Raw genomic sequence first — 24177 nt, 5'->3', positions numbered from 1 at the left:
ATTTCTGAGCTCATTATTTACATCTGGGATATGCATACCTCGTTAATAATGGCACAGTCCATATCTACCTTTGACACAAAATTGCCAGGAGGGGAACGCATTACCAGCACTACAATGCACAGCTGTTCTTTATCTGTACTTTCTATTATGTGTGCCATGATATCCTTACAACTTTCTCTGTATGACATAGATGAATAAAAGACACATTATACCTACCAAGAAAATTAATGGACTGCAACTTTTTTCATAATACTGAGCATTAAGAATACAAAGAAAAAATCTATTGTCTATGTTGAAAAAAAAAAAAAAAGTTTCAATTAATATAACTGTGTTTGTTCAGAGCAAACTCTGGCTTATGGAGTGATGTTACTAACTGTTACAGTAATTACTAATATTAGCTTTCACATTAGGATTTTTATTGTTAAAAATTTTTTTGTGCTAATTTGTTAAAATCTACAGCCCATGCAATATGTCGGTTTGGAAAAGGAAACAACAGCTGATTTACATAAGCAAAAACCAGCATGTGACACAGCACATGTTCCTTGCCTTCCCCAAGTGCTATAGAACATAATGACGATATTTATAAATGTGAACATAAATAAGACAAAAGTCCTAAAATCTTTTAAAATGTCTGACAAATCCTTTCTGTTCTAAGTATCAAAGATAGCATCAACAGCTAGACATTTTCCAATACCCTGACACCGCAGAATATTCTACGTACGTAAAGACTCTGCTTTGTATCCCTTAATTCCGTGATCAAATCCTACTGAAATTGCTCCCATGTCATAAAGTCTTTTGGCTTGGGTCCTAAGCCAGCATTTGCTGTATAAAGATATCAGACTTTTTAATAGCAGAAAGTATCTTGAATTTAGTTCACTCATATATTTAATAGCGGGATTTGCCAGACCATCACTGAGGACACTAATTCATCTTGTCGTTGCTGCTTGGTCTTCTTGTTCACTCTTCTGTGTCCTTGACCACCAGAAATGACTAATACTGAACTTGCTTTCATTTTCTTGGATCTCTGTCTTTTATTTTTAAAAGAGATATTTTGATCCTTCAAAAGCTCATAAATGTTACTGTCCTCTGGCCTATGCTCTAGGGAACTTGATGTAAGGGATCCAGAAGATGAAGACAAGTCACTTTTTTGTGCAATGGATCCTGCCGAACCTCCCAGCCAAACTGAAGTATCAGGGTTGCTGCTATTGGAAGAGCCTGGTCTGTCACTGTGCAGAACATTCCTCTGGTCTTTGTCTTTAGATTCTGAGCCACGAGGCAGGCTGTTCCTTAGCTTGTTTTTGTTTTTCTTGTTTATAGATGTAGCCATTACAAGAAACTTGACCGGCCCATTGTGCGCGTGATACGACACCATTCCTCTCCCTGCAGCCAAAAGAAAAGACAACAATATTTTAATTACAGCACTCCACAATATTTACTTCGTTAAATTTGCTTAGGAATGCATAACTCTTAAAATCCTGTTATATGCATTCAGTCCATCCACAGACTGTCTATTTCCTTGTACATAAACAATTTAAAGAAAAGTGTAGGAAAAAAAATTATCTATCGTGCCATAAGGATGTTTTAGGACTGTGTCAATAAACCAGTTGGAACACAACAGAATGAATTCAAGTCGACTTGTGCTGTGTTACGGCAGCATGAATACAGACATTTTCTGCTAACTTTTTTTGGGCATTGACACAAAAATAACATTCTGAGTTTTCTACAGTAACCCACAAAGAAAATATGTGGTTTTCAGTTAATCCTACCATGCCCCTGTACCATTCTAGAAAAGCATATGAACATCTCTTTCATTGCAATATCTGCTAGTAGTACAAGGAAAAATTACACATGAAAATCATAAGAATATATGAGAAACAAATTGCATAATGTCAAATTCAGAAGCTCTAACAACATCAGTGTATGGGGCTCTTACAGCAAGAAAAAAAAGCATAGCATTATACAAAATCACCTATAAGATGAAAAGAAGTTAAGTTATCAAAGAAAAGAAACAACTACTCTACAAGTCACCCCATCCATCCCTAACTTCCTAATACATTCCAGGTTATGATTAAAAAAAAAAAAATCTATTTTTGCAGAAAGTGCAATGGCATAAAGATGAATCATCAGGACTGAAAGCACAAGTGAGAAAAGTGCAATTTTTTTTTTGTTTGTTTGTTCAAATTCTAAATACTTGTATTGCATTTATTTTTATCTACTATTGCTTCCATAACTTCTAAGAAACATTTGTCATATGTAGGGGCCTATGGGAAAGCTGGGGAGGGACTTCTTCTAAAGGCAGGTAGTGGCAGGCTGAGAACAAATGGCTTTAAACTGTAAGAGAATAGAGTTACACTAGATATTAGGAAGAAATTCTTTAATGTGAAGGTGGTGAGACACTGGAACAGGTTGCCCAGTGAGGCTGTGGATGCCACCTCCCTGGAAGCACTCAAAGCCAGGCTGGATGGGGCTGTGAGCAACCTGGTCTAGAAGGAGGTGTCCCTGCCTATAGCAAGGAGTTGGAACTAGAAGATCTTAAAGGTCCCTTCCAAGCCAAACCATTCAGTGATTCCCTGATTATTGCTGCATATTTTGCTGAACACAATTCATTTTCATTCTGAAAAGTTACATATACTTTTTTTTTTTTAATCCCTGAAGGAGGTTACAAATAACTTGCCTCATAGAATATGACCGCTTTTCTCCACAGCTCAGCAGCTCTAGTAAAATTGTGAAACTGAACTGTAGCATGGCATAGTACTTAATTGAAATTACATACATTAAAAAAAAATAAATCTCACTTCTGCTAGCAGCTTAAACATTTACAAAATGATTCAGCAGCATTCCTACGTTTCAAACAAGGCAATATGAAACTAACTTACGAATGCACCAAAATGCAAAAATACTGGTGGTTGTAAAAAAAAAAAATATATATATATATATATGTATGTGTGTGTGTGTGTTCTCACATGTTCCAAGTCTCCAGTTTTGGTAAGAGAAGTCACAAAAACAGTGTGCCAAATAGCCAGTCAGAGAATGTACTGCATTGTCAGTACCCATGTCTCTAAACCTAATGCATCAACCTTCTCCAAGTATGGAAGAAAGAATCTTTGCAATGCCCTCTCTTCTCTTCTTGTATTTTTTTTACTGTACTCTGATAGGATTAATGCCTACCATGTTCTTATTCCATAAAGAAAATTGCTGTCCTGACTCAAACAACTGAGACAAATCCAGATAGGCATGTGAAAATACTTTAATGATAAGGAAGAAGAACAGATAGAATTTCATCACAAAGCCCTGATGAGTACTTCCACAACACACATAGTTTGGCAGAATCATTTGAACTACTGACAGCAAAAAAATCTTCAGCATAACGACATCCTACCAAATCCATTTGAGAAATGTCACTCACCAGTTACTTTGGGAATTCCCTGCAAGCGTGGCACTGGCAATGCTACTATTATCCCCAGATTTGTTCCAACCAGTAATAAGCCATGGCACACCAGCAGACTGGTCACAGAAACACGCTGCTGCCCTGTGAAGTGCAGGAAGTGCTGTATTATTTATGTAATGATCTCCGCCAAGGTCAAAGTAACCTCAAACACACAATCAGCTGCACAGCTGCATTCAGCAAAGCACTCATCAGAAAGGCAAATGCACTGCGGGATTGTATTAAACTTTACATACGTCATAATTTAAATACAGCTGAACTTGCATTATCTGCCCTACATCTCTGAATCACAGTATCTAAAAATAGACACACATTACCTTTACAAATATGCTTTTACAAATTTGACCGTGTATGCTCTTAATAATAAAACTGAAAGGCATCCCACTTCCCAGTGCTCAATAACGTATTACGACAACACACTATACTTGAGACTCAAACTTGTTCATGATTAATTTCTTCTCATGGTTTTATTTTTGTGAAATAGTATAAGAAGTCCACATTGTCCACAGTATCACATCCACACTGGGGTTCCCCTGTACAACAATGACATTGGCATACTGGGATAAATCCCAGTGAAAGCCTATTAAGATGAACAAGACACTGGGGTAAATCATGCACAAAGAGAGACTGAAAAATACAAGTCGTCTGCACTTAATGTACACAGAAGAGACTTTACTCAGATGTGCTCAATGACAGGATAATACACCACGGGTCAAATTTGGAACATGACAAATTTGCTTTGAATGTAAGAAAAACCTTCTTCACCATGAAGACAGCCAACCACTAGTTGCTCAGAGAGGTAGCAGAGTATCTCTGTAATTGAACATACTCAAATTTGGACAAGTTCTTAAGCAACCAGATGTAATTTGCCTTGTTTCAAGAAGACAGACAAAATGAACTCAGAAGTCTAGTCTCTGACCTCATACAAATCTCTTCTATTGACAAGATTTTTGTTTTTCTTAGGAAAATAGTCATTTCTGCTTACAATGCTTGCTAAATATTTAATTCTGGGTAGTTGGACTTACTTTCAAAATGCCCTTGAAAGGTTGCAAAAATGGAAAATGATAAAATAATTCCTGCCAAACTTCTGCCATGATTCCATTTAGAAGCATTTAAACTATGGTGAAGTCACCCAGGTTCACAGCTTACATGTTCTTGGATTTACAATTAACTTTACATGATAAGAGAGCAGTCATTCCCATCTTTATCATAGCCCTCAAGTTGTTAATCACTTCACCAGTAAGTAGGGAATGTGGATTCCACTTCTGATATAACTTAGATGAACCTACATGTTCCACACCTTGAAAAAATACCTTAATTACGGTACATCACAAATGAATGAATTTTCCATCTCTTCCTTTGAAGCTGGGCCAATTTACAGCTAAGAATGCATGAATCACAGACCCAGTTGGAAAGCAGGGAAGAAGCAGTTTGACTGAAGCCTGAAGGTTAAAGCACTCAACTGCAAAGCAGCAGGTGGACTCCAGTCCAAGTCTTTCTTCACAGAACTCTACAAAACCAAAACATTTATCCAGTAATGGTTTATTGTAAAAGGCACATATTACCTGCAGGGCCAGATCTGGATTCTCAGCTTTGACTACCCTAAAACACATTCTAAAATACCTTAAAGGCAATGAGGTCACAGTCCATAGTTGTAATTAGCATGAAAAAGTTGAAGAGCTTCCATCTACTCATGGAGGCCTTCAGTGAGTGTGGTGGTTTCACACGCAGTAGCTAAGCTCTACCATACCACTTCAACTCCTCAAAAAAACAGAGAGAAAATGTGATGAAAAATGCTTGTGGGCTGAGGTAAGGACAGGGAGATCACTCACCAATTACTGTCATGGCCACATAAGGAATAATCAGCATGAGGGAAATTAATTTAATTTTTGCTTACTAATAACAGACTAGAAGAGAGCCACCTATGGTTTTTCCATAAACTGTCATTATTTCTTTTTGTATGATGGTACTATCCCTCTTCAGGTAGATAAGCATACATGGTTTATGCCCTTAGACAAATTATTAACCTTTGGAAGGCTTTATTTATTTATTTTATGAGACGAATTTAGTTTCCAAAGCAAAGCACACAAGAACACTCCTTGAACACTGGTTAGTTAGATGGACAGTCCTCTGGGGAGGCACAGACTTCTACTTCTGGAGAGAGAGCAGTCAAGTGACCACACACTGTCCAAAAACACATCAAAACCCACAGTGAAGACATGTGGCAGCCTTGAGAGTGAAAGAAAAACAGTAATGCACAATAAAAGTCTGCTTGTGCTGTTTTCAAAGCCGTACATACAACATGTGACAACTATTTGTCTTCCTCAATCATTTGCTAATACAGATTTTACATTTACCTTTATAACAGGTCAAAACAAGTTCAAATGTGGATGTTCAACAACCTCTGCATATTGGAGTCGTCAAAAATCAAGATTTGAACTTCGTGATTTAGAGTTCAGATCTGCTCAGGCTACATACACAGGATATTTAAGATCTCCTACAACCTGTGTCACAGCAAACACAAGGTAAACTGCAGGTTGGCCTAATCTCACTCCATTTCATTTACAGTTGTTTTACGGAGTGCAAACAGAAATATTAAAGTGCAATTTTCAACTTTTTTTTTTAACTGTGAAACACATCAGTTTTACTTCTGCCTGTCAAAGCCTTTGAAGAAGATGCTCACATTTCTAACAATAGATCTTTAATATCTTTTCAACTGTTTAAAATGTAAAAATAATATGCATGACTCTATACACCAACCCTGAAACTATGTACAACTACTAATTGTTCCCAGTGAAAACCAGTAATGCTCCTCACTGTTTCTGTAGGCGAGAACAGCAAATTACCAGCCAGCAAATTAGAATCTTAAACATGGAACACAGCCTTAAGCATGAAACATCTACAGTGAGGTCAAAAGGAACGATGTTTGCTTTGAAATCTTTGAAAAGCAGGAAACATCTGCATTTGAAAAAATACTTTGAAATAGCATATAATAACTTTTTTTTTTAAAAAAAGAGAGAAAATACCATTCAAATAAATAGTAATCTTAAATACTTATTTCTCTGCTACCCAAGGTTTGGACTCCTGCTTTTCTTTGTTATTACTTGACTTTGTATTTGTACAGATTTCAGATCAAGAGAAAAAAGTAAAACCAGTTCTCTACAACTTGTTGAGCAGTAAGCACAGAAATCAACGAGCTAACAGGGGTAAGTCAGAAAAACAAATCCCAAAAACAAACAAAAATTACTTTAAATAGGAAAACTGCTAGATCACACTGTTCCAGTGCAATGATGGAATTGTCAAAGTCATGAAATAATCTTACCAAGATCTTGAGTCTACCAAGAATTGAAGTCACCAATTAGGCTTACACAAGGACAAATAGTTTTAATATATTTCTGCTTTGTGTTCAGCCTTTCTCAGGTCTCATCTTCTGACTCACACTCAACCATGTGCTCCCTAGCTACGTGCAAGGACATACTGGTGCATATCCTCTTACATGACCTTGCTTTTCCTGCTATATAAAAAACTGTCTAAAAAAGCAAATCAAATGGGCTGACCTCAGATTTTCATGCATCTTTTAATCATTTCTCAGCAGCAAAATCATAAAGCAACTACATTTTATGCTGTGGCATCTGGTGAGGTGGGAACAAAAGGAAACTCTAAGTCTCAATGTATAGTTTGTTTTCTGCAGAAAGGAAATGATACCATTTTTCTTTGCCTTTCCCATCTGTGTCCAGGAAACACACGTGTGCCATTAGAGCATACACGGATACAATCAGAGTACAGAAACATCAACAGAAATTGCCTCTCTGTTCTGCAGGTAACCTTTCATCATTCATATGAGCAGAGAAACACAGTGAACTAAGGTCACAGAAATCTCTTTAAAAAGCATGTCTGAGGAACATTTGTACAACGAAGTTATTCAAAAGTGTCAAATGAAATTCAAATGAAATTGAAAACAAGATTATTAATAAAACCAAGAACTGTGCACTCACATGCTGTAAGATTTTAATTTATTTTCACTATCCAGGCTGTGTGAGATGTGACAAAGATGGGTGAAAAGTTACCTTTTAATCAGTAAGATTCAATCACTGGTCATAAATACTAAGCTAATAGGTGAAGCACATTGGTGAGTTTTTACATTTGTCTTCACATATTATTTTTTTTCTCCTACTCAGTATGTCAGTTAGCAGACAGCTGAGCTTAGGCCACTTAAAATAAGTCTCACTGTACTGTACAGTTGTATGGTCTGTAGTGATGACGATGCTCTTCAACTCAATCTTCTTCTTTCATACTGTCCTTGTGCTTTTTGGAGATATTTATTTAGTTATTTCTAAAGAGAACCTAACTTTGTCATACAGTATTAGGAAGTATTTTATGGCTTGTGGTTTTGATGATACAGCATGCAACGCTTCTGTGGAGCGCTCTGTATTAAACAGAAATCCTATGGAAAGTAAGGTCATGTTTATTTTTCAGACCTGTATCCCTACATACAAACTTTCCACAACTCCAGAAAATCATCAGCTTGAGCACAGAACAGAGTCACTAAGAGTATTAGTTACATCCCTTGTATGTGGACTACCTAGTGACTGAGCACAGCTGAATGACAGCTTGCAGGGACACAGTTGATAGAGGGTGTTTTAGGATACAGTAGTTATTCAGAACCCACTCAGATGTCTCAGCAGATTAATTGGTCTTTTTATGCCATTTAGCTGACATATTCGACATGAAAATAATCAAAATATGACCTATATCTAGGCGGCAGTTTTTCAGTCAAGCTCTTTCCTTAGCCAGACCTCTGTGAACACAGTGTATAAAACATTTCCACAAATCAATCATGATTGAAAAATATATATATATATACTTTTGGCTTGTGGTCCGTGGTTCTGTCTCCTTTTTTACATTATTAAATTCCACTGAATCATAATGACAGTAATCTCCTGTGCCAGTTCCTTTATATTTCATTATTCTTTAATTCTCTCCTACTCGGTGGGCTGCTGAGTTATATTTCTCAAAGTAAAGGAGGCACATCCTTTAGGAAAAAGAAAGTAAGCAGTGATATTAAAAGCTGTCTTCTCCCCGAAATGGAAAAAATCTAACATCATGAGAACTGATTACCAAGGGTATGAAAACTTCCTCTCTGTCTTAACTGACTACTACAAGTACCCTCTAAATATAGCTTTGTAATTCAAGTAGCCTTTCTGACACAGTAACAGTAAATTTGTCTTCTACTGTATACCTACAAAATAATGATAATTTCATTATGTAAACAAGTTATGTCCACTGCATTAAGTGAAGATGCAGATGACCTCTCCATGCGGCCTATTAGGCCAATATCACGCATCGCTGCTCCTAGTAAGAACTTGGCAAAAGGAGTCCAGCTTCAAGAAGTTATATAATGATAATCATGCACTCTTCTTTTTAATCTCTCCTCCTAAGATCCTTAGCAATATTTTTACATCAATTTCTTCTGCCTCATTTCAATACAAGCTGAATTTTTACTTACGTGCTCTTTTTGCATATTAAAGAACTCCCACTGGATTTCAGAAAGCTAAGAGTTGTTTCTTTTAAAAAGTAAAAGATGTCCTGTTGCACATCACACTTCTAAACAGTAATCAGTTCATTAAAATCCACAGAAAATGTAAAAAACATGTGTGTTTTGTAACTACGAAGCCACTTCATTCTTCCTCCTATGTCAGATTTTTGTTCCTTTTTAATCTGAGTGTATACTACACAGTTTTATTTATTTTTTGTTCCAAAAGCTCTTAGTGTTGCTTATTATGTAAACCTCCTACTACTCTGTCTTTTAGCCTTTGCTGGTGTAGCATTATTGGGATAACATAAGCATGCCCAAGAGCTGCTGCTAAATAATTGAAATTCATTTCATTTTTAGAATGGATTCCTCCCTTGGAACATTTGCTGTAATAAAAAGTGCTGTTCTACTTCTAAAATAAATTTCCATTTCCATTCACTGAAGTGCATTTTGGGAAAAGACAGAGGAAAAAAAAAAAAAGAGAGATTAAAATGGGTAAGAATGACACCAAGGAGATATAATCAGCTAAAACTGTTCTACAGAAAAAAAAAAATCATGTGTTACATCATCAGTTTTATTACCATGGCTATGAATACCAAAGCTAAATTTGTTTGAAATTTAGCATAAAATGTGTGTAAGGGAGGCCCTACTTCCTCCCCCTTCCCCCACAGACAGTAGAACATTTTGAAAGTTAATCTTTTTAAAAACTGGTCTTGATTTCTTTTCATAACCACAATTAATTAAAGCATACAATCTATTTAAAGGCAAGACATTTGCTGCTGGTTTGTAACAGTGCTACAAACAACGTGTTAAAAACATCCTACCTAGAACACTATAGATGGACACGATTTAAAACAGATTTTTACTGCAAGGCTAACATGGTCATTCTCATTTCTCTTACCTGATGCACACGTGCTCATTACAGCACAGAGGAAAGACATCCCCAAACCTGTGTCCATTAGTACTGGGTAGGTCTAAGGGTCATATTGGCCTACATCAGTCTGTAATAACATCTGTGCATGGCATTTGAAAAAAGGTGCCAGAAATAAGTTTATCTCTATTCGGTATGTGTCTAACTACCAGAGTCACTCACTTGTAAATCTGATACAGACCAGAACAGCTGTCTGTGACACTGATGATCTTAGTATGGTTGAACAGTTTCTGTCTTAAAACACTTAAAGGTTTGTTAAACATCACCCTAACAACCAGAGGTTCTATCTTTGCTTATAATACAAATGTTTTTAATTCAACAAACTAAATATCTAAGTAAGAGAACACTGAACACAACACACTCCTAAACGGAGATGCGAGCAGTTCCACTGACTTCACTGTAAGCAACTGACACTAAGCAAGTGCTTTATTGGGTGGTTCAGATCCTAGGCTGACTGACTCCATCACGTATTTTAGTACCAACTTCCAGAAGAAAACACTAACATTTGCAAAGGAAACACATTTTCGTGATAGACTGAATCACTCTCCTATTTTATAGTCACAAAAAAAAAAAAAAAAAAAAAAAAAAATCCACCTGTTTATCTATATAATATAAATTTAAAACCACTGAGGAGAACTGACACTCAATAAGCTCATTGCACATGCCTTTCTTTTGGGCAGACAAGGGACCGTGATTTACTAAAGTAAACAGTCACACGATAGCTATCAAAGACTGAAACAGATGTTCTGATTCTGGCCTTATCTACAATCTGGAAAATAACAGTGATAGAGACAAAACAAAACAGTTGGTTTTTTTTGTCATGTGGTGTGATTCAGCTACCTGGCAACATATTGTGAACAGGCGTGGCAATGTTAACATCCTGGAGGTGTTTCAGTGTCTCAGTGTGGAACAAACGAAGCGTAGATCCAGATGTGAAAGCAATCCAGACTCCCACTCCAGCAACAGCCATGTGAGAGATTACCATACCTTCCTCTTGGTGTGCTTCAAAATGGCTCTGTAAGTAAAACAAATAATCTTTGAGGAAATGTTACATCATTCAACCTTCATTATCAGCTTCTCAGTACGGGCACTGTGTCTATGTCCTCCATGCCAACAACAAAGCTCATTTTCTTTGCTTTGCTCGGGATATGTCCTGACTGCTTCATAAGATTTGTTATTTTCTATGCTCTCTTTTTTTTTTTAAACAACAGATATATATATGAATGCATATAATAAGGTGATGCACAAGCAATTGCTCACCACCTCAGACTGATGTCCAGCCAGAACCCCAAGCAGAGGAAAGGACAGATGAACTCCCACCGCTTTCAAAGCTCTTTCTGCATGATATCACATGGGATGGAAAAATATCCCTTTGGCCAGCTTAAGCTAACTGTCTTAATCCTGTTCCCTCCCAGCTCCTTGGGCCCTTTGCACCATCCCAGGCACTAAAGAAAGAAATTCCAACCTAGCTGAAGCTAAAACAAAAAGTCAAAATGCTTCTTCTGATGACAAATAACTATGCCAGACTTTCAGATCTAGTGCCTGAATTTTCTTCCTTGATCTAATGTCTTCATAGTTACAACTTCTAAATAGCTTTAGAAAGGCTGAAACTTCTCTACATATTTCTGTTAACATGTGAAATAAAATTGCAGTAAAGGTCTCTAATCATTAAGAGGAAGTAGTGATATTTTGGTTTCATTTTTTCTTCTAAGTAAGCAGCCTATGAAGTTAAACACAGCCTTTTAATGTTGTGCCAGCTATTATCAAATGCAGGGGGCTAATCTGATAAACATAACATTTCCCTAGCTAAATAAATGGCAAACTGTTCTTTGAATACAAACCCCTCCCAGAGGAATATAGGAAGTAAATATCTGCAGTAATATTCACAGTTCTTATTATATACTCTTAACTATATTCGTAGATAAAATGCAAGAGTACCTCATTCCTCACTGTAAAATCACACTTAGATTTTCTATGCATTAGAATTAAGAGCTACATTTTAGTTACTTTGCATCCCAATTTAAATAACACAGTTCTAAGGATAAGCTCTTAGCCTAACACAAGTATATTTTGAGCATATTTGCGTATTGCAGTTCAATTTCTTCAACTAAATTCAATGAATAGATGAAGATCATAAATAAGAATAGGACTCAAAGCTTTCACAAAATATAACTTCTGATACCTTACTTAGAGGTCCTTAAGTAATAAAGTATGAAAAGCAAATTCACAATAGATAATAATCCATAAACTACTACTTTCCACCACAAAATTGGCTTCTTACAAATAAGGAAAATTACTTTAAAAAATTGTTTACATTTTTCTTTTAACGTTCAGTTATAAAAACTTCTCAGGCCACTGAAGTGAATCCTGCTAGCAATCCACACTGTTTGGAGTAAGAGAAAAACGAAGCTGATCATAAAAAATTAATTTTCTTTGGTTTTCTGACCACAGACAACAATTGTGTGAGTGCAACTGTAAACAACTTCCACAGGCATTTTTGTCACATTCCATTTTTACCAGCTAACTTGTTATACTCCCACTTTGTCTACCCTGCAGTTGGTACAGCTGCTTGTTGAAATGTTTCAAGAAAAACTGTAATACTGTCAGCGCCACAAAAAGCCTATAAAAAGAACTATTCTTCTCTTTCAAAGATGGAACAGGAACATACCCAAACCTGAACATTCTTTTGCAATTGCTTATGTTTTTGTATCGAGGCTTTGACATCTGTTTCAATTACACATTTATGTGAAACACAATTTTTTTTCCAAGATTTTTTTCTTCTCATGAAATACAATTATTAAAGGACAAAAATGGCTTATTCTCTTTTTAAATAAAGGAATTGAGCTTCATTCCATTTTACTCTTCATAACTTCATTCCTTTCTGCCTTCTATTCAGATTCTTTTTCTTGTTTGTTTTTGTTTTTCTCAGACAGTCTTATTCTAATTCTATGGCAACATCACAGAGGCAGAACACTTTCTGGATGCCACAGAGAGTCTGTCTTGCAGTAGAGTTACACATAACTAACTATTGTTTCAACAGCGTGTGGCATTGCTGAAATCTTTCTTTTGAAGGGTTGCCCACTCATACTGAACAGCTGTGCCAAGAACTGAACTGCAGTTTTTCAAGCTTAATGAGAGATGCATAATGGGCATCATCACTCACAAGGTAAAACAAATTACTCACCACTTTTAAAAAAGTACAATACTTGGGCAAAATACACTCAGGTATAGGATTTTCACTTGTTCGGTTTATCCAGCTGAACATTTCAGCTTATTCTACATCCATCGTTAAAACAAGAATTGCTCATGTATGGTTAGCCAATTATTTAAAAACAAGACAAACCAAAACAAGATGTAATAACATTCAGTTGGTGACTTTACTAAATTCTCTGGCTCTTTTCACAGTTGTTTTTAAACAAGCACAGCCTGCCTTTGCAGAGCCTAAGGGTCTACAAGCACAGAGAATACTCCAGGATCAAGGTTAATACTTGAAAGCAATACAGCTCACAGATCTAGGATCAAGACTAAGGACAAGTTTCTTCTTCTTAGAAAGAGTACCAGAAAATATAATTAATATTTAACAACAGTTGTTGCATTTCACACATGTCCCATCCCAAGGGGCTTGAGGTGTTGATGACAAAATCATTTCCTGAAATGAGGGTGACCTCATTGCAGCCTTTCAGTACCTAAAGGGAGCCTACAGACAGAAGGGGAATCAATTCTTTGAAAGAGTAGATAACAGTAGGACAAGGGGAAATATTTTTAAGTTGAAGGAGGGAAGATTGAGGTTGGATGTCAGGGGCAAGTTCTTTACAGAGAGAGTGGTGAGGTGCTGGAACAGGCTGCCCAGAGAGGTTGTGGATGCCCCGTCCTTGGAGGTGTTCAAGGCCAGATTGGATGGAGCTCTGGGCAGCCTGGTCTGGTATTAAACGTGGAGCTTGGTGGCCCTGCATATGGCAGGGGGGCTGGAGATTCATGATCCTTGAGGTCCCTTCCAACCCTGGCCATTCTGTGATTCTGTTAATTGTTTTATACAACACCAAGAGAAAAAAAAGAAAAAAAAAAAGGAGTTGCATAAAGGGAAGACTAAGAGTTGAACACTGTGCAACATCTGGATTCTTGTTGACAAAGCAGAGGTGATTAATATGCAGAAATTATGAAGCTAAATCTTTACTAATAAGTGAATTACCTGTTAACAGGAGAGGACAGAGGGAGAATAAACATTTATTTGCTGCTATTTACCTCCCAGCAGGAAAACTTACACTCTGCAAGATAAGAAAGACGTATCTCAAATATATTTTGGTTCTCATGACAGTAAAATATGCATTTTTGAAGCAGAGTCTAAATTTCATGGAGTCACAGAATCACCAAGGTTGTATAAGACCACCAACACCATCCAGTCCAAGCATCCACCTACCACCAGCACTGCCTCATAAACCATGTCCCCTAATACAACACCTACGCACTTCTTGAACTGGCTCTAGGGACAGTGACTCAACCACCTCCCTGAACAGCCTGCCCCAGTGTCTGACCACTCTTCTCAGGAAGAAATTTTTCCTAATATCCAACCTGAACCTCCACTGGCACAACTTGAGGCCATTCCTTCTAGTCTGCTCACTAGTTATGTGGGAGAAGAGGCTGACCCCCAGCTCATCAAATCTCTTTTCAGAGAGTTGTTGAGATCGATGAGGTCTCCCCTGAGTTTTCTTCAGACTAAACAATCCCAGTTCCCTCAGCCAGTCCTCAGAAGACTTGTTCTCCAGACCTTTAGGTTAGTGAGCTGTTTAGTCTGGTGAGATGATGAAAACAAGATTGGTACCTGTATCTTAGGATCAGTAAAGAGGCAACAGAAATTAATCACTTATTTGCAGATCTATGAGGAAGACCATATGTTATAGCATGGCTATTTGTCTGAAATAAGCATGACTGTCAGCCCATCATGGAAAAATTAATCACATTCTTAATTAAAACTATGTTATGAAAAGCATTATTCAACTCAGACAAACCATTTTCGCACTATTTCAAGTATAACTATATATAGCTATAAAAGTAAGTGCATCTGATCTCTATAAACAATGGGTGGATTGGTTTAAAAAGCACTTTGGAAATGGAAAGAAACCTCCTACGATCTGAAAAATGAAATTACTAGGTCTGAGAGAGAGTGACAGAATATTTATTTTACCTCTCTGAACTTCTGCTTTCTCTACTATAATTCACTATTTCTCTACTATAATTCACTATTTCATTAAGCTTTATATATTCTTTAGTCCTCAAAGTCTATCTCCTGCTTTTGTTCTGCTGTGCCAAAACTGCATAGCATAATCCAAACTTTATCCAAAAACATCTATGAAGAATTTTATTATTGAATTAGTTGAGAACTACCAAACTTATTTACAGTGATTTGGCCTTATATAGCCAAATTCAGGAATGATCTGATTGTGCTCTACTACTGTTGCTATGTATTTTTCAGTAGGAATCAATGAGAGTCATAGAATCACAGAATGGCCTGGGCTGAAAAGGACCACAATGATCATCTAGTTTCAATCCCCCTGCTATGTGGAGGGTTGCCAACCACTAGACCAGGCTGCCAAGAGCCACATCCAGCCTGGTTAAAGGAACCATGACAGAACTGTTTAGGACAGTAATTCTAAGTGTCCAAGAGGCTAATCCACTCCCCCAGTTAAGGTAGCTGGAAATCCATCACAAGTACCTATCCAAATCCCGTTCAAAATCTTTCCCTTATCATAATACCCAAGCTAGAAACAATATAAGCATTGGAGAAAATACAAAGGAAGAAAACATAAGGTTCAAACATTTACTTAGATGAAACAAGTAATCCAGAAAGCCCAGATACAAAAAACAAAAACAAAACAAAAAAAAAAAACAACAAGAAGAAATTAGAACATTCACTATTTCCCTTCAAACCCATGACAGTGACTCACAGAATCAATTGTACTAAGCAGACAATTGGTGGGAGAAAACATGATCATCAATGAAACAAAACAAAGCACACAATGAAGGAGGCCGTGATCTCACACAGATTCCCGTTTGAAAGAATTTTGTGGCTGTAAACATTGTGGCACTCACTGTAATTCTATCACAGATTGAAGGAAGAGGTGTTAATTCCTCATATTTTGTAAAACAAACTTTAGGCCACTAAGATGTTCTGTTGTTGTTATACTGCAGTTTTAATGGAAATTAAGGTCTTACACTTTTTGGAAAACATGGTTGTAAGCAGAGTTGGAATCCTTAACATTTTTCTGCTCTTCTACATGAAGAACATTTCTGTAGGCCACTGAGAACCAAAACTGATACAAATTTTATTAGAAAGTAGCAGTAACATTTAACTATGCAGAGTTTTAATTTAAGTTTTCTGTAGTTAACAGGCAATTCCTACATGCTGTTTCTTTGCTGTCCTTCCCTCCATTCGAATCTAATTTTTAAGCAAACCCCCCAAATATCCTATAAGTACTTTATGGAAACATGGCAGGGAAACAGAAGAAAATCTACATGTAATCAGACAACAGCAGAGGACATTCCAGTAAAATTTCAGACTGCAGAGACTGGGATTTAACAGAACTGAAACCACAGTTCATGAAAACCTTCCTAAATCATGAAGCCTCTAAGAAGAGATTATAATGTCTAGATTTTATCACTTTTACCTTGCAGCATAGTGTAGCATGTGAATAATTATTAATTTTAAACACATTACCTCTATAAAATGAGTCACTGTGCTGATTATAAAAATTTGTCCACCACATGCAGCCCAAATGGTATCTTCCATCACAAGCAGACTTCTAACAGGCAGAACCCCCAGTTTAACTGTCTTCTGAGGTTCTGTGTTCCATGTTCCATCTTTAAGAAAAAAAGAATAAGAAAGACTGTAACACAATAAATAAAATTGCAATCCATGTTTAAAAAACTTCTGAAAGCACTGATCAAGAAGCACCTAGAAATGCAGCTACACAAAGAATCCTACAAAGAACAGCCATAGTGATATCACAGAGCCTACCATTCAGATCTTCATGACTGGCCACTTCAAGCTGCACTCTGATTTACATCTGTTTAATTTTAGCTTTTATGGATAGCTTGTAAAGGTAATATAACAATAAAGGGGAAAAAATGCTCATCTATTTCTTAACTGAACCATTTTTATCAGGATTAACTAGTAAACAAGTAAGTCCACGTTGCTGTTCTCATGTAACTGTTTTTCTTCCCAAAGAAAATGCAGTCAGAAAGCCACTATTCTCCAGAAAGCAGTACTCTCAGAAAGCAGTATTCGACAGCTCAGGGGCTCACAAGAAAACTATTTCACAATAAATCAACTTTTAACTGGTCAGAATCACATTTCATGTGAAAAGTAGCCAGCCAGTTCTTTACAGTAGGTTCTAATGAGCTCCAATAGCTCTCTAACTCTGCAAATTGATAAAAGGGACTTTCTGCTAGTATATGCTTCATAAAACGAGGGGGGAAGGGGCTTGTTTATTTGTTTTGGTAGTTGTTGTTTTAATTACAACTGAGTGCTCTGCCATATTTTCACTTAGTTTCTATTATTCCTCTGTCCTCGTTTTGGCTGGAATGCAGTTGATTTTCTTCACAGCGGCTGGCGTGGTGCCACGTTTTGGATTTAGGATGGGAATAGCATTGACAACGAAGAGATGTTTCAGTTGTTGTAGAGCAGTGCTGCAACAGAGCTGACGATGTTTCAGCTTCTGGTGCTGCCCACAGTGAGGGGACTGAAGGTGCACAGGGAGCTGGGATGGGACAGAACTTGGACAGCTGACCCATATGAGTCTAAGGAATATTCCATAACATATGGTGAGACGCTGAACAATAAAACTGGGGGAGCTGGCCAAGATGAGGGGTGCTACTGCTCAGGGACTAGTTCAGTTATACATCAGTCAGTAGGTAGTGAGCAACTGCTTCTGCTTATTCTTTTTTTTTTTCCTTCTTCCTTTTCTTTGTCCTTGTCCTCTCCACCCATCGGTTCTTGAACTTTTCCATTTTCTCCCCATCATATTATGTGCAAGGGGGGGTGAACGAACGGTCACTGGTGTTTAGCAGCCTCTGCTGGGTTAAACTTCAACATCCCTCCAGTGATAATTCATGGTATTTTCTGTCCACAGAAAATTTCTGTGCATTTAACAGGTCCAAATTACACCTTGCACATGCACACTGCATAATCAGTTATTGAGACCTTCTAAAAAAGCTGCATGCCACCACATACCTCTCTAGTCACTTTCACTTGCCATCTCTTTTCAACTAGGATGAGCAGATTATTCTCTCCAAGTTTAACAGCTAGGGGCACGCATCTTACATATATAATTTTTTATATACAAAACTGAATAATCATTTTAATACTTTCATGAGTTTATTCTGGGGAGGAATAATTGCATGCACCGGTACAGGTTGGGGAGGTGACCTGCTGGAGAGGAGCTCAGCGTAGAGGGACCTGGGTGTCCTGGTGGACGACAGGTTGGCCATGAGCCAGCAGTGTGCCCTTGTGGCCAAGAGGGCCAATGGCATCCTGGGATGCATTAAAAAGAGCGTGGCCAGCAGGTCGAGGGAGGTGATCCTCCCCCTCTACTCTGCCCTGGTAAGGCCTCATCTGGAGTACTGCGTCCAGTTCTGGGCTCCCCAGTACAAAAAAGACAGGGATCTCTTGGAAAGAGTCCAGCAGAGGGCCACAAAGATGGTGAAGGGCCTGGAGCATCTCTCCTATGAGGAAAGGCTGAGTGAACTGGGTCTGTTCAGCCTCGATTAGAGAAGACCGAGAGGGGACCTGATCCAGGTCTATAAATATCTGAGGTGTGGGGGGCAGAATGGCGAGGACGGACTCTTTTCAGTGGTGAGTGGAGACAGGACAAGGGGAAATGGCTGGAAACTGCAGCATAGGAAGTTCCGCACAAACATGCGCAAGAACTTCTTTACAGTGAGGTGACGGAGCACTGGAACAGGCTGCCCAGGGAGGTGGTGGAGTCTCCTTCTCTGGAGATGTTCAAGACCTGCCTGGATGCCTACTTGTGCGACCTGCTGTAGGGAACCTGCTTTGGCAGGGGGGTTGGACTCGATGATCTCTGGAGGTCCCTTCCAACCCCTACAATTCTGTGATTCTGTGATTTCTGTAGCATGAACTCACTGAGCATCTCAAATCCTACCTTCCGTCCTTTGTTTAGTATCAAAATCTGTTCCATCTGTTTTTATCTTGAGACTAAATGGTCCCAATTCCTCACTTGAAAGCCCTTTAATCTAAATAAACTGAAGAAATGTTGCTTACATTACTTTACTTACATTACTGGTTCACAATAACAGTGGTAACAGCAACAATGATGTCTCTGCTTTGGAATACTTGTGATTGCTTCTGCCATCTGCGTTATACAGTCTTTGCCGAGTCATTCTCAGGATGTGACTGAGTTCTCAAAGCATCTTTGTGAAAAATGGCATTCAGTTTCAGACTGTCAAGATCATTTTCACGATTTCAGTTTGCAAGAGAGAAGCATGTCTCCAATCATTACCCTGCGAGCTCTCCCAGCAATGTCAGTCACTCAACCTTCACAACTCATGTTTACCATTAGTAATAAAGTAACCTCTGGAAAAGTTTGCGTTTGATAGAAATCACATTACTCTGAAATTAAATTGTTAACTGCAAGCTGCCCACACCCTGAGAATGCTGTTAAATGCAAAGCCTTCCAAGAATAAAGCTGCACATGCATGTTTATCCTGGTTTTCACTGCCTAAGTTATACACAGTAAAGAGACCACTGCAGCACCTAGTACGTAGCACCCCCAGATTTCCTTTTCAAGGGATGAAACCAGCGTAATTCCCATATATTAATATTATCTCTTCTGAAGGATAAAGACTGAATTTGAACAGAGAACAAGCACGCTGAGGAAGAAGTTACCTTTTTCTCCTGTAGTTACACTTTCCACACTCAACACCACATTACAGAGAAAACTGTTGATTGAACTCAATAGCTCTCAAACGCATTCAATCATTAATCTGTACCTAATTCATAGTTGATTCTCAAGGAACAAGCGAGCTGGTATTTTCAAGATCTCAACCTGACTCTAAGACTTCAACTTTAAATTTCATTTCATTCACCTGAGCCACTTTTTGATTGTGCGTCTTAATGCCCTCAAATTCTGTGCAACTCCTCAGCTAAATGTTCATCTACTTCATTAATTTTGATCTAGTCTTTCTAAAAATTATTATCTAGCATTCGTAGCAGTCTGAATGAAAAGGAAATCAGTATCAGTGCCAGGTGGATGTCAATTTTGAAATAAAATTGCTAAAACAATTTTCTACAAGGTAAGAAGATGGAGTTCAGATGTCACTGTTGAATACCAATATGTAGAATTTTGATTTGACAAATATATATCAAAACTCACCTCTCACAAACACATCTTCAGTACAACACTTTAACCAACCCAGTTAGTCTTAAGATTACAGAGTGCAAAAAAAAAAGGAAAAAAATTGAGATAGAGACTGGAAGTCTTTTCTGTTACCATGACTTTATGCAAAGGAAAGGCAATCCCACTTGATATCATGCTGGGAAAAATCTGGATCTCAGTATCATGTTATCTACAAACCCTCACCATGTGATAAGGACATGCTGTTGTACTTTTATTTCTTTCTGTAGCCATTGCTGTCCTCCTGATCAGACAGCATCTGAGACAGATGAGGGAAAAAGAGGCCATGGAGAAGACTCTCTAGTCTGGTAATGAGGGCAGTATTTAAATGAGCTGTGTTCTTGTCTCTGCCACAGTTAATGCTTAATTAATCATACAGAGCAGGGATAACACCAGAAGGAGAAATCAAGCAGTGCTTCCCTCTCTTTATTTTGTGGTGGCCAGGAAAATGGAAATCTCTTGAGAACTGGAAGCACGAGTACTAATCTTCTCAAGCAAGGCAAGGGATTAAGTCTGGTAATCCAACACGCTTCTGAGAATGCTGTAACCACAAGCTCTCAGCTAAAAGCAAGGTCAGGACTTTATTTTGCTGATCAAGATTTTTTTTTTTCCCCTCCATAGCCAAAATTACTTAACAAGTCTGAATCTAGTTCACAAATTGTTTCAAGACTGTCAGAATCACACACTCTGCTTCTCCCTCCAGATCTCACCAGACCCTATTCAATACCTGCCTGCACAGATTTCATGTTTATGTAAACAGCTGCAGGTTCACACACAGTGCAACAACTTAATTGGCACTATTTATCTACTTAAAACTGGGTGCAGCCCTTGCAAAAGATATGAAAAGCTTTCATTTGAAGTTATAAATATTTGGTTAGTCACTGAAGCCATATATTGATTTCCTTGTAAGGAAAATTAAAAAAAAAAAAAAGAAAAAAAAAAAAGAAAAGCAAGAAAGAGTAGCTGAAATAAAACTTTTATCAGCAAAAAATTAAAGCATACAACATGACAAAGGCAGACCAAGAAGCTTAGTGTAACTTACTGTAGAGTTTTCTAAACTGTATTGTGAAAAGCAGGAACTGATCAAAAGAAAAAATAAGTGATGGAGGTGTACACATTGCTGCTCACAGAAACCTGGCAGTAGAATGCCTGTGACAGCGTCCACAGAAATGGGGCTTAAAATTCTTCTCTACTGATACCTTGTTTCTGTTCTCTTTAATCTTGAGTAGATTTTCTGGATTTTCTCTGTCTCCAGTGTACTGAAAAACTACAAACTCTTTTTTTACCTACAAGTATACAGATACTGTAGAGAGACAATATGCAGTACATACATCCTATCTCCAGAGGTTTGTCTGCATGCAGAAAAATCAGTTGCACCCTGAGCAAATAGAAGATCAAGGCCTGACACCTGTGGAAATGGGAAGAAATAGGGAAAAGTTTTCCTTCTACTCCATAAGAAAAGCCTGTGAAAGTATTAACTATACTAAGGATAACTGTGTTTGTGAGATTTAGTGAACTCAGATATTAAACTGATCACATCAAAGCAGGAATCTATTATTACAGATGAAGAGCTAATCCAAGTAATATGACAGTCTGTGGCAGTCTTTATAAACATTACTGTAACAGAACAGTTATCAGTATAGACTGCAGGCACAGATGTTTGCAAGAATGAGAGGTGTCCACAAACAGAGTACAGGATCAAATACAGAAATCAAATACAAGAGCCTCTATTAAAAACACATTATAATTTCTGATGTTTACATCTTGTATGAATATTTAAAACATGAGGACAATTTTAAGTACCTCTGTACCTACACACCAATATATGTTATGTCATTGTTTATAATATCCTCTGAAAATTACACTTTTCCATTGTGACATAGTTTACATCTCAGCACTGAATAGTACCCTGCATTGCCCATATCGGGCTGCTCAACTGCCTCAATTTAAGATATCTTATGCTCATAACGTATCTCTAAAATAATGCAATACTTTTGTAATTTGTTGGTGCTTTCAAGTCTTCACAAGATTACCTGATAAAATACAATTTACCTCCTCAGAAAGCCTTTTCAAAGTTTGTAGCAGCTTTCCCTTCTTTTATGCCTTCAGTAGAGCTGAGCTATATACACTGTTTTTGTTGGTAACTTCCTCTCTTGTTTAGCAGCACTATTGATGATTTCAACAGAGCTGCCAACACAGCCCTGGGAACAGCGGTTGTTGGTTAATTTGTGCAGTGAAGCACAAACATTTTTTCCATCACATGGTACATAAACCAGCACTATTGAGGAGTATGACGGTAGCTACAGAACTAAAAAGAAGTTTAGAACATTTCTTATTGCATGGCAATAAGTTGAAGGATCCAGGTTTACTCTTGTAAACAAGGTGTAAATAGGAAAGTCCCGCACCACACGTGAAGCAGTTGATTTTTCCTAGACATGTAATAAATTCTTCGTGCTATGTAGCTGACAGCACCCTACCTATAACAACAGATAGGAGTGGCACTGGAAGCCCCAGCATGAGATATGTAAACAAGACAAACAACATCAACATATTTCTGATATCAAGTATTAGGAAATGATGGTTACAGCAATAACGTAGTCACGACAACAGCATTAGTTTCTTTTTTTTGGTATTACTGCTTTCCTTTAACAGCTTACTACAATTTCTTACTTCTCATAGCAATACCAGAACATCACTTCTACCTCAGGTGTTGATCATCACATGCCAGAACTGCACTCTCCAGATACGTCACAACAGTGCACAGACCCACCAAGCCTTGAAGTCTGATATCTTTCCACATTTTCATCCTCTCTTGCATTTGTCAAAGTACATGTACATTCTTCAATTTCAGACGACATCCATCTTGCTAATGAAATGATCTAATCTCTCTTAAATGTTTGGCACTTCCTTTTAATTTTGTTCCTTTTCCTTGCTCTTAATCCTCTCAAATATCTTCAGAGCTGCCTTCATTTGTTACCAGTAAATTCTAGCTAAAGAATGTAAAATTCTGCCCCACGCATAGCCAGAACTACCTCAGTTTTTGTTCTCATAGTGCATTTAAATTCAATTTTAATTCTTAAAGCTGAGCTTTCATTCATTTCTTAAACCTCAGGGCCAGAGCCTAGCAGCATATACATAAAGGAACAAGGTCTGAAAAATCTACTGGCCAAACACTGCTTTCATTAAAATATATAAGATGCTTCCTCTTAAGGATATGTGAACTCAGTTCTCTCTATGGCAAAAGACGACTCAAATCAAGCATCTTCTGACTTCCTGAGGAGACCTCCAGTTACCTGGGTGAGGGCTACTCGAAATGGAATTGGCAATGCTCCCAGTCACTTCTTCATGTCAAAGCTGAGCAGCTTTTCAAAGAACATATTAAAAGACCAGGTGAGAGGGCAACAAAGCAGAAGTTTATGCATTAAATAATCATTTCATATAAAAGAGATTTCTTCAGTTGGGGATCTAGTGCCTTAGCCACTAGGATACTACATGAGAGACTACACATCTTCTTACTCCTATCTTTTTTTTTTTTTTTTTTTTTTTTAATACAAAAAGAAACAAGATTCACCCTAAGCTTAAGAAACTGATTATAGATGCAAACTCTGCACTGTGAATCACAAGTGGAGAGTGCCACTTCTCTAGCTCAGCAGCACCTAGAAGAAGGATGACATTAAGAAACATCACGTTTCAATTCCTCTTTGGCTCATGTGGAATTACTCAGAGAATGAGGTTGGAGCATGTCTAGCCCAAGCCCTGATCAAGCAGGGACACCCAGAGGAGAATGCCCAGGTGGCTTCAGAAGATCTCCAGGGAAGAGACTCCACAGCCTCCCTGGGCAATCCATACCAGTACTCTA

General features: G+C 37.7%; 1 protein-coding gene and 1 long non-coding RNA gene across 6 annotated transcripts in view; one reads left to right on the top strand and one right to left on the bottom strand.

Moving 5' to 3' along the window:
• Positions 1–231: 231 nt before the first annotated feature.
• Positions 232–24177, bottom strand: part of ARHGEF10 (Rho guanine nucleotide exchange factor 10) — a 108616-nt gene continuing 84670 nt past the window's right edge. For all 5 annotated transcript variants that reach the window (XM_052697048.1, XM_052697075.1, XM_052697085.1 and 2 more), the window contains 4 exons: positions 16622–16764; positions 10750–10924; positions 3407–3529; positions 232–1380 (listed from right to left, as the gene is read on the bottom strand). In XM_052697048.1, the coding sequence (XP_052553008.1) occupies positions 878–1380; positions 3407–3529; positions 10750–10924; positions 16622–16764 (944 nt within the window). In that variant the 3' untranslated portion in view covers positions 232–877. The remainder of the gene's footprint in view (positions 1381–3406; positions 3530–10749; positions 10925–16621; positions 16765–24177) is intronic.
• Positions 5818–8388, top strand: LOC128087989 (uncharacterized). The gene is made up of 3 exons (XR_008210105.1): positions 5818–5970; positions 6570–6651; positions 6856–8388. It is a non-coding gene; the product is annotated as an uncharacterized LOC128087989 (long non-coding RNA).

Source organism: Tympanuchus pallidicinctus, unplaced genomic scaffold, assembly GCF_026119805.1.
Source record: "Tympanuchus pallidicinctus isolate F22 unplaced genomic scaffold, pur_lepc_1.0 scaffold1, whole genome shotgun sequence".
In the NCBI taxonomy this organism is placed as follows: domain Eukaryota; kingdom Metazoa; phylum Chordata; class Aves; order Galliformes; family Phasianidae; genus Tympanuchus; species Tympanuchus pallidicinctus.
This window is presented reverse-complemented; position numbering and strand designations above follow the sequence as displayed.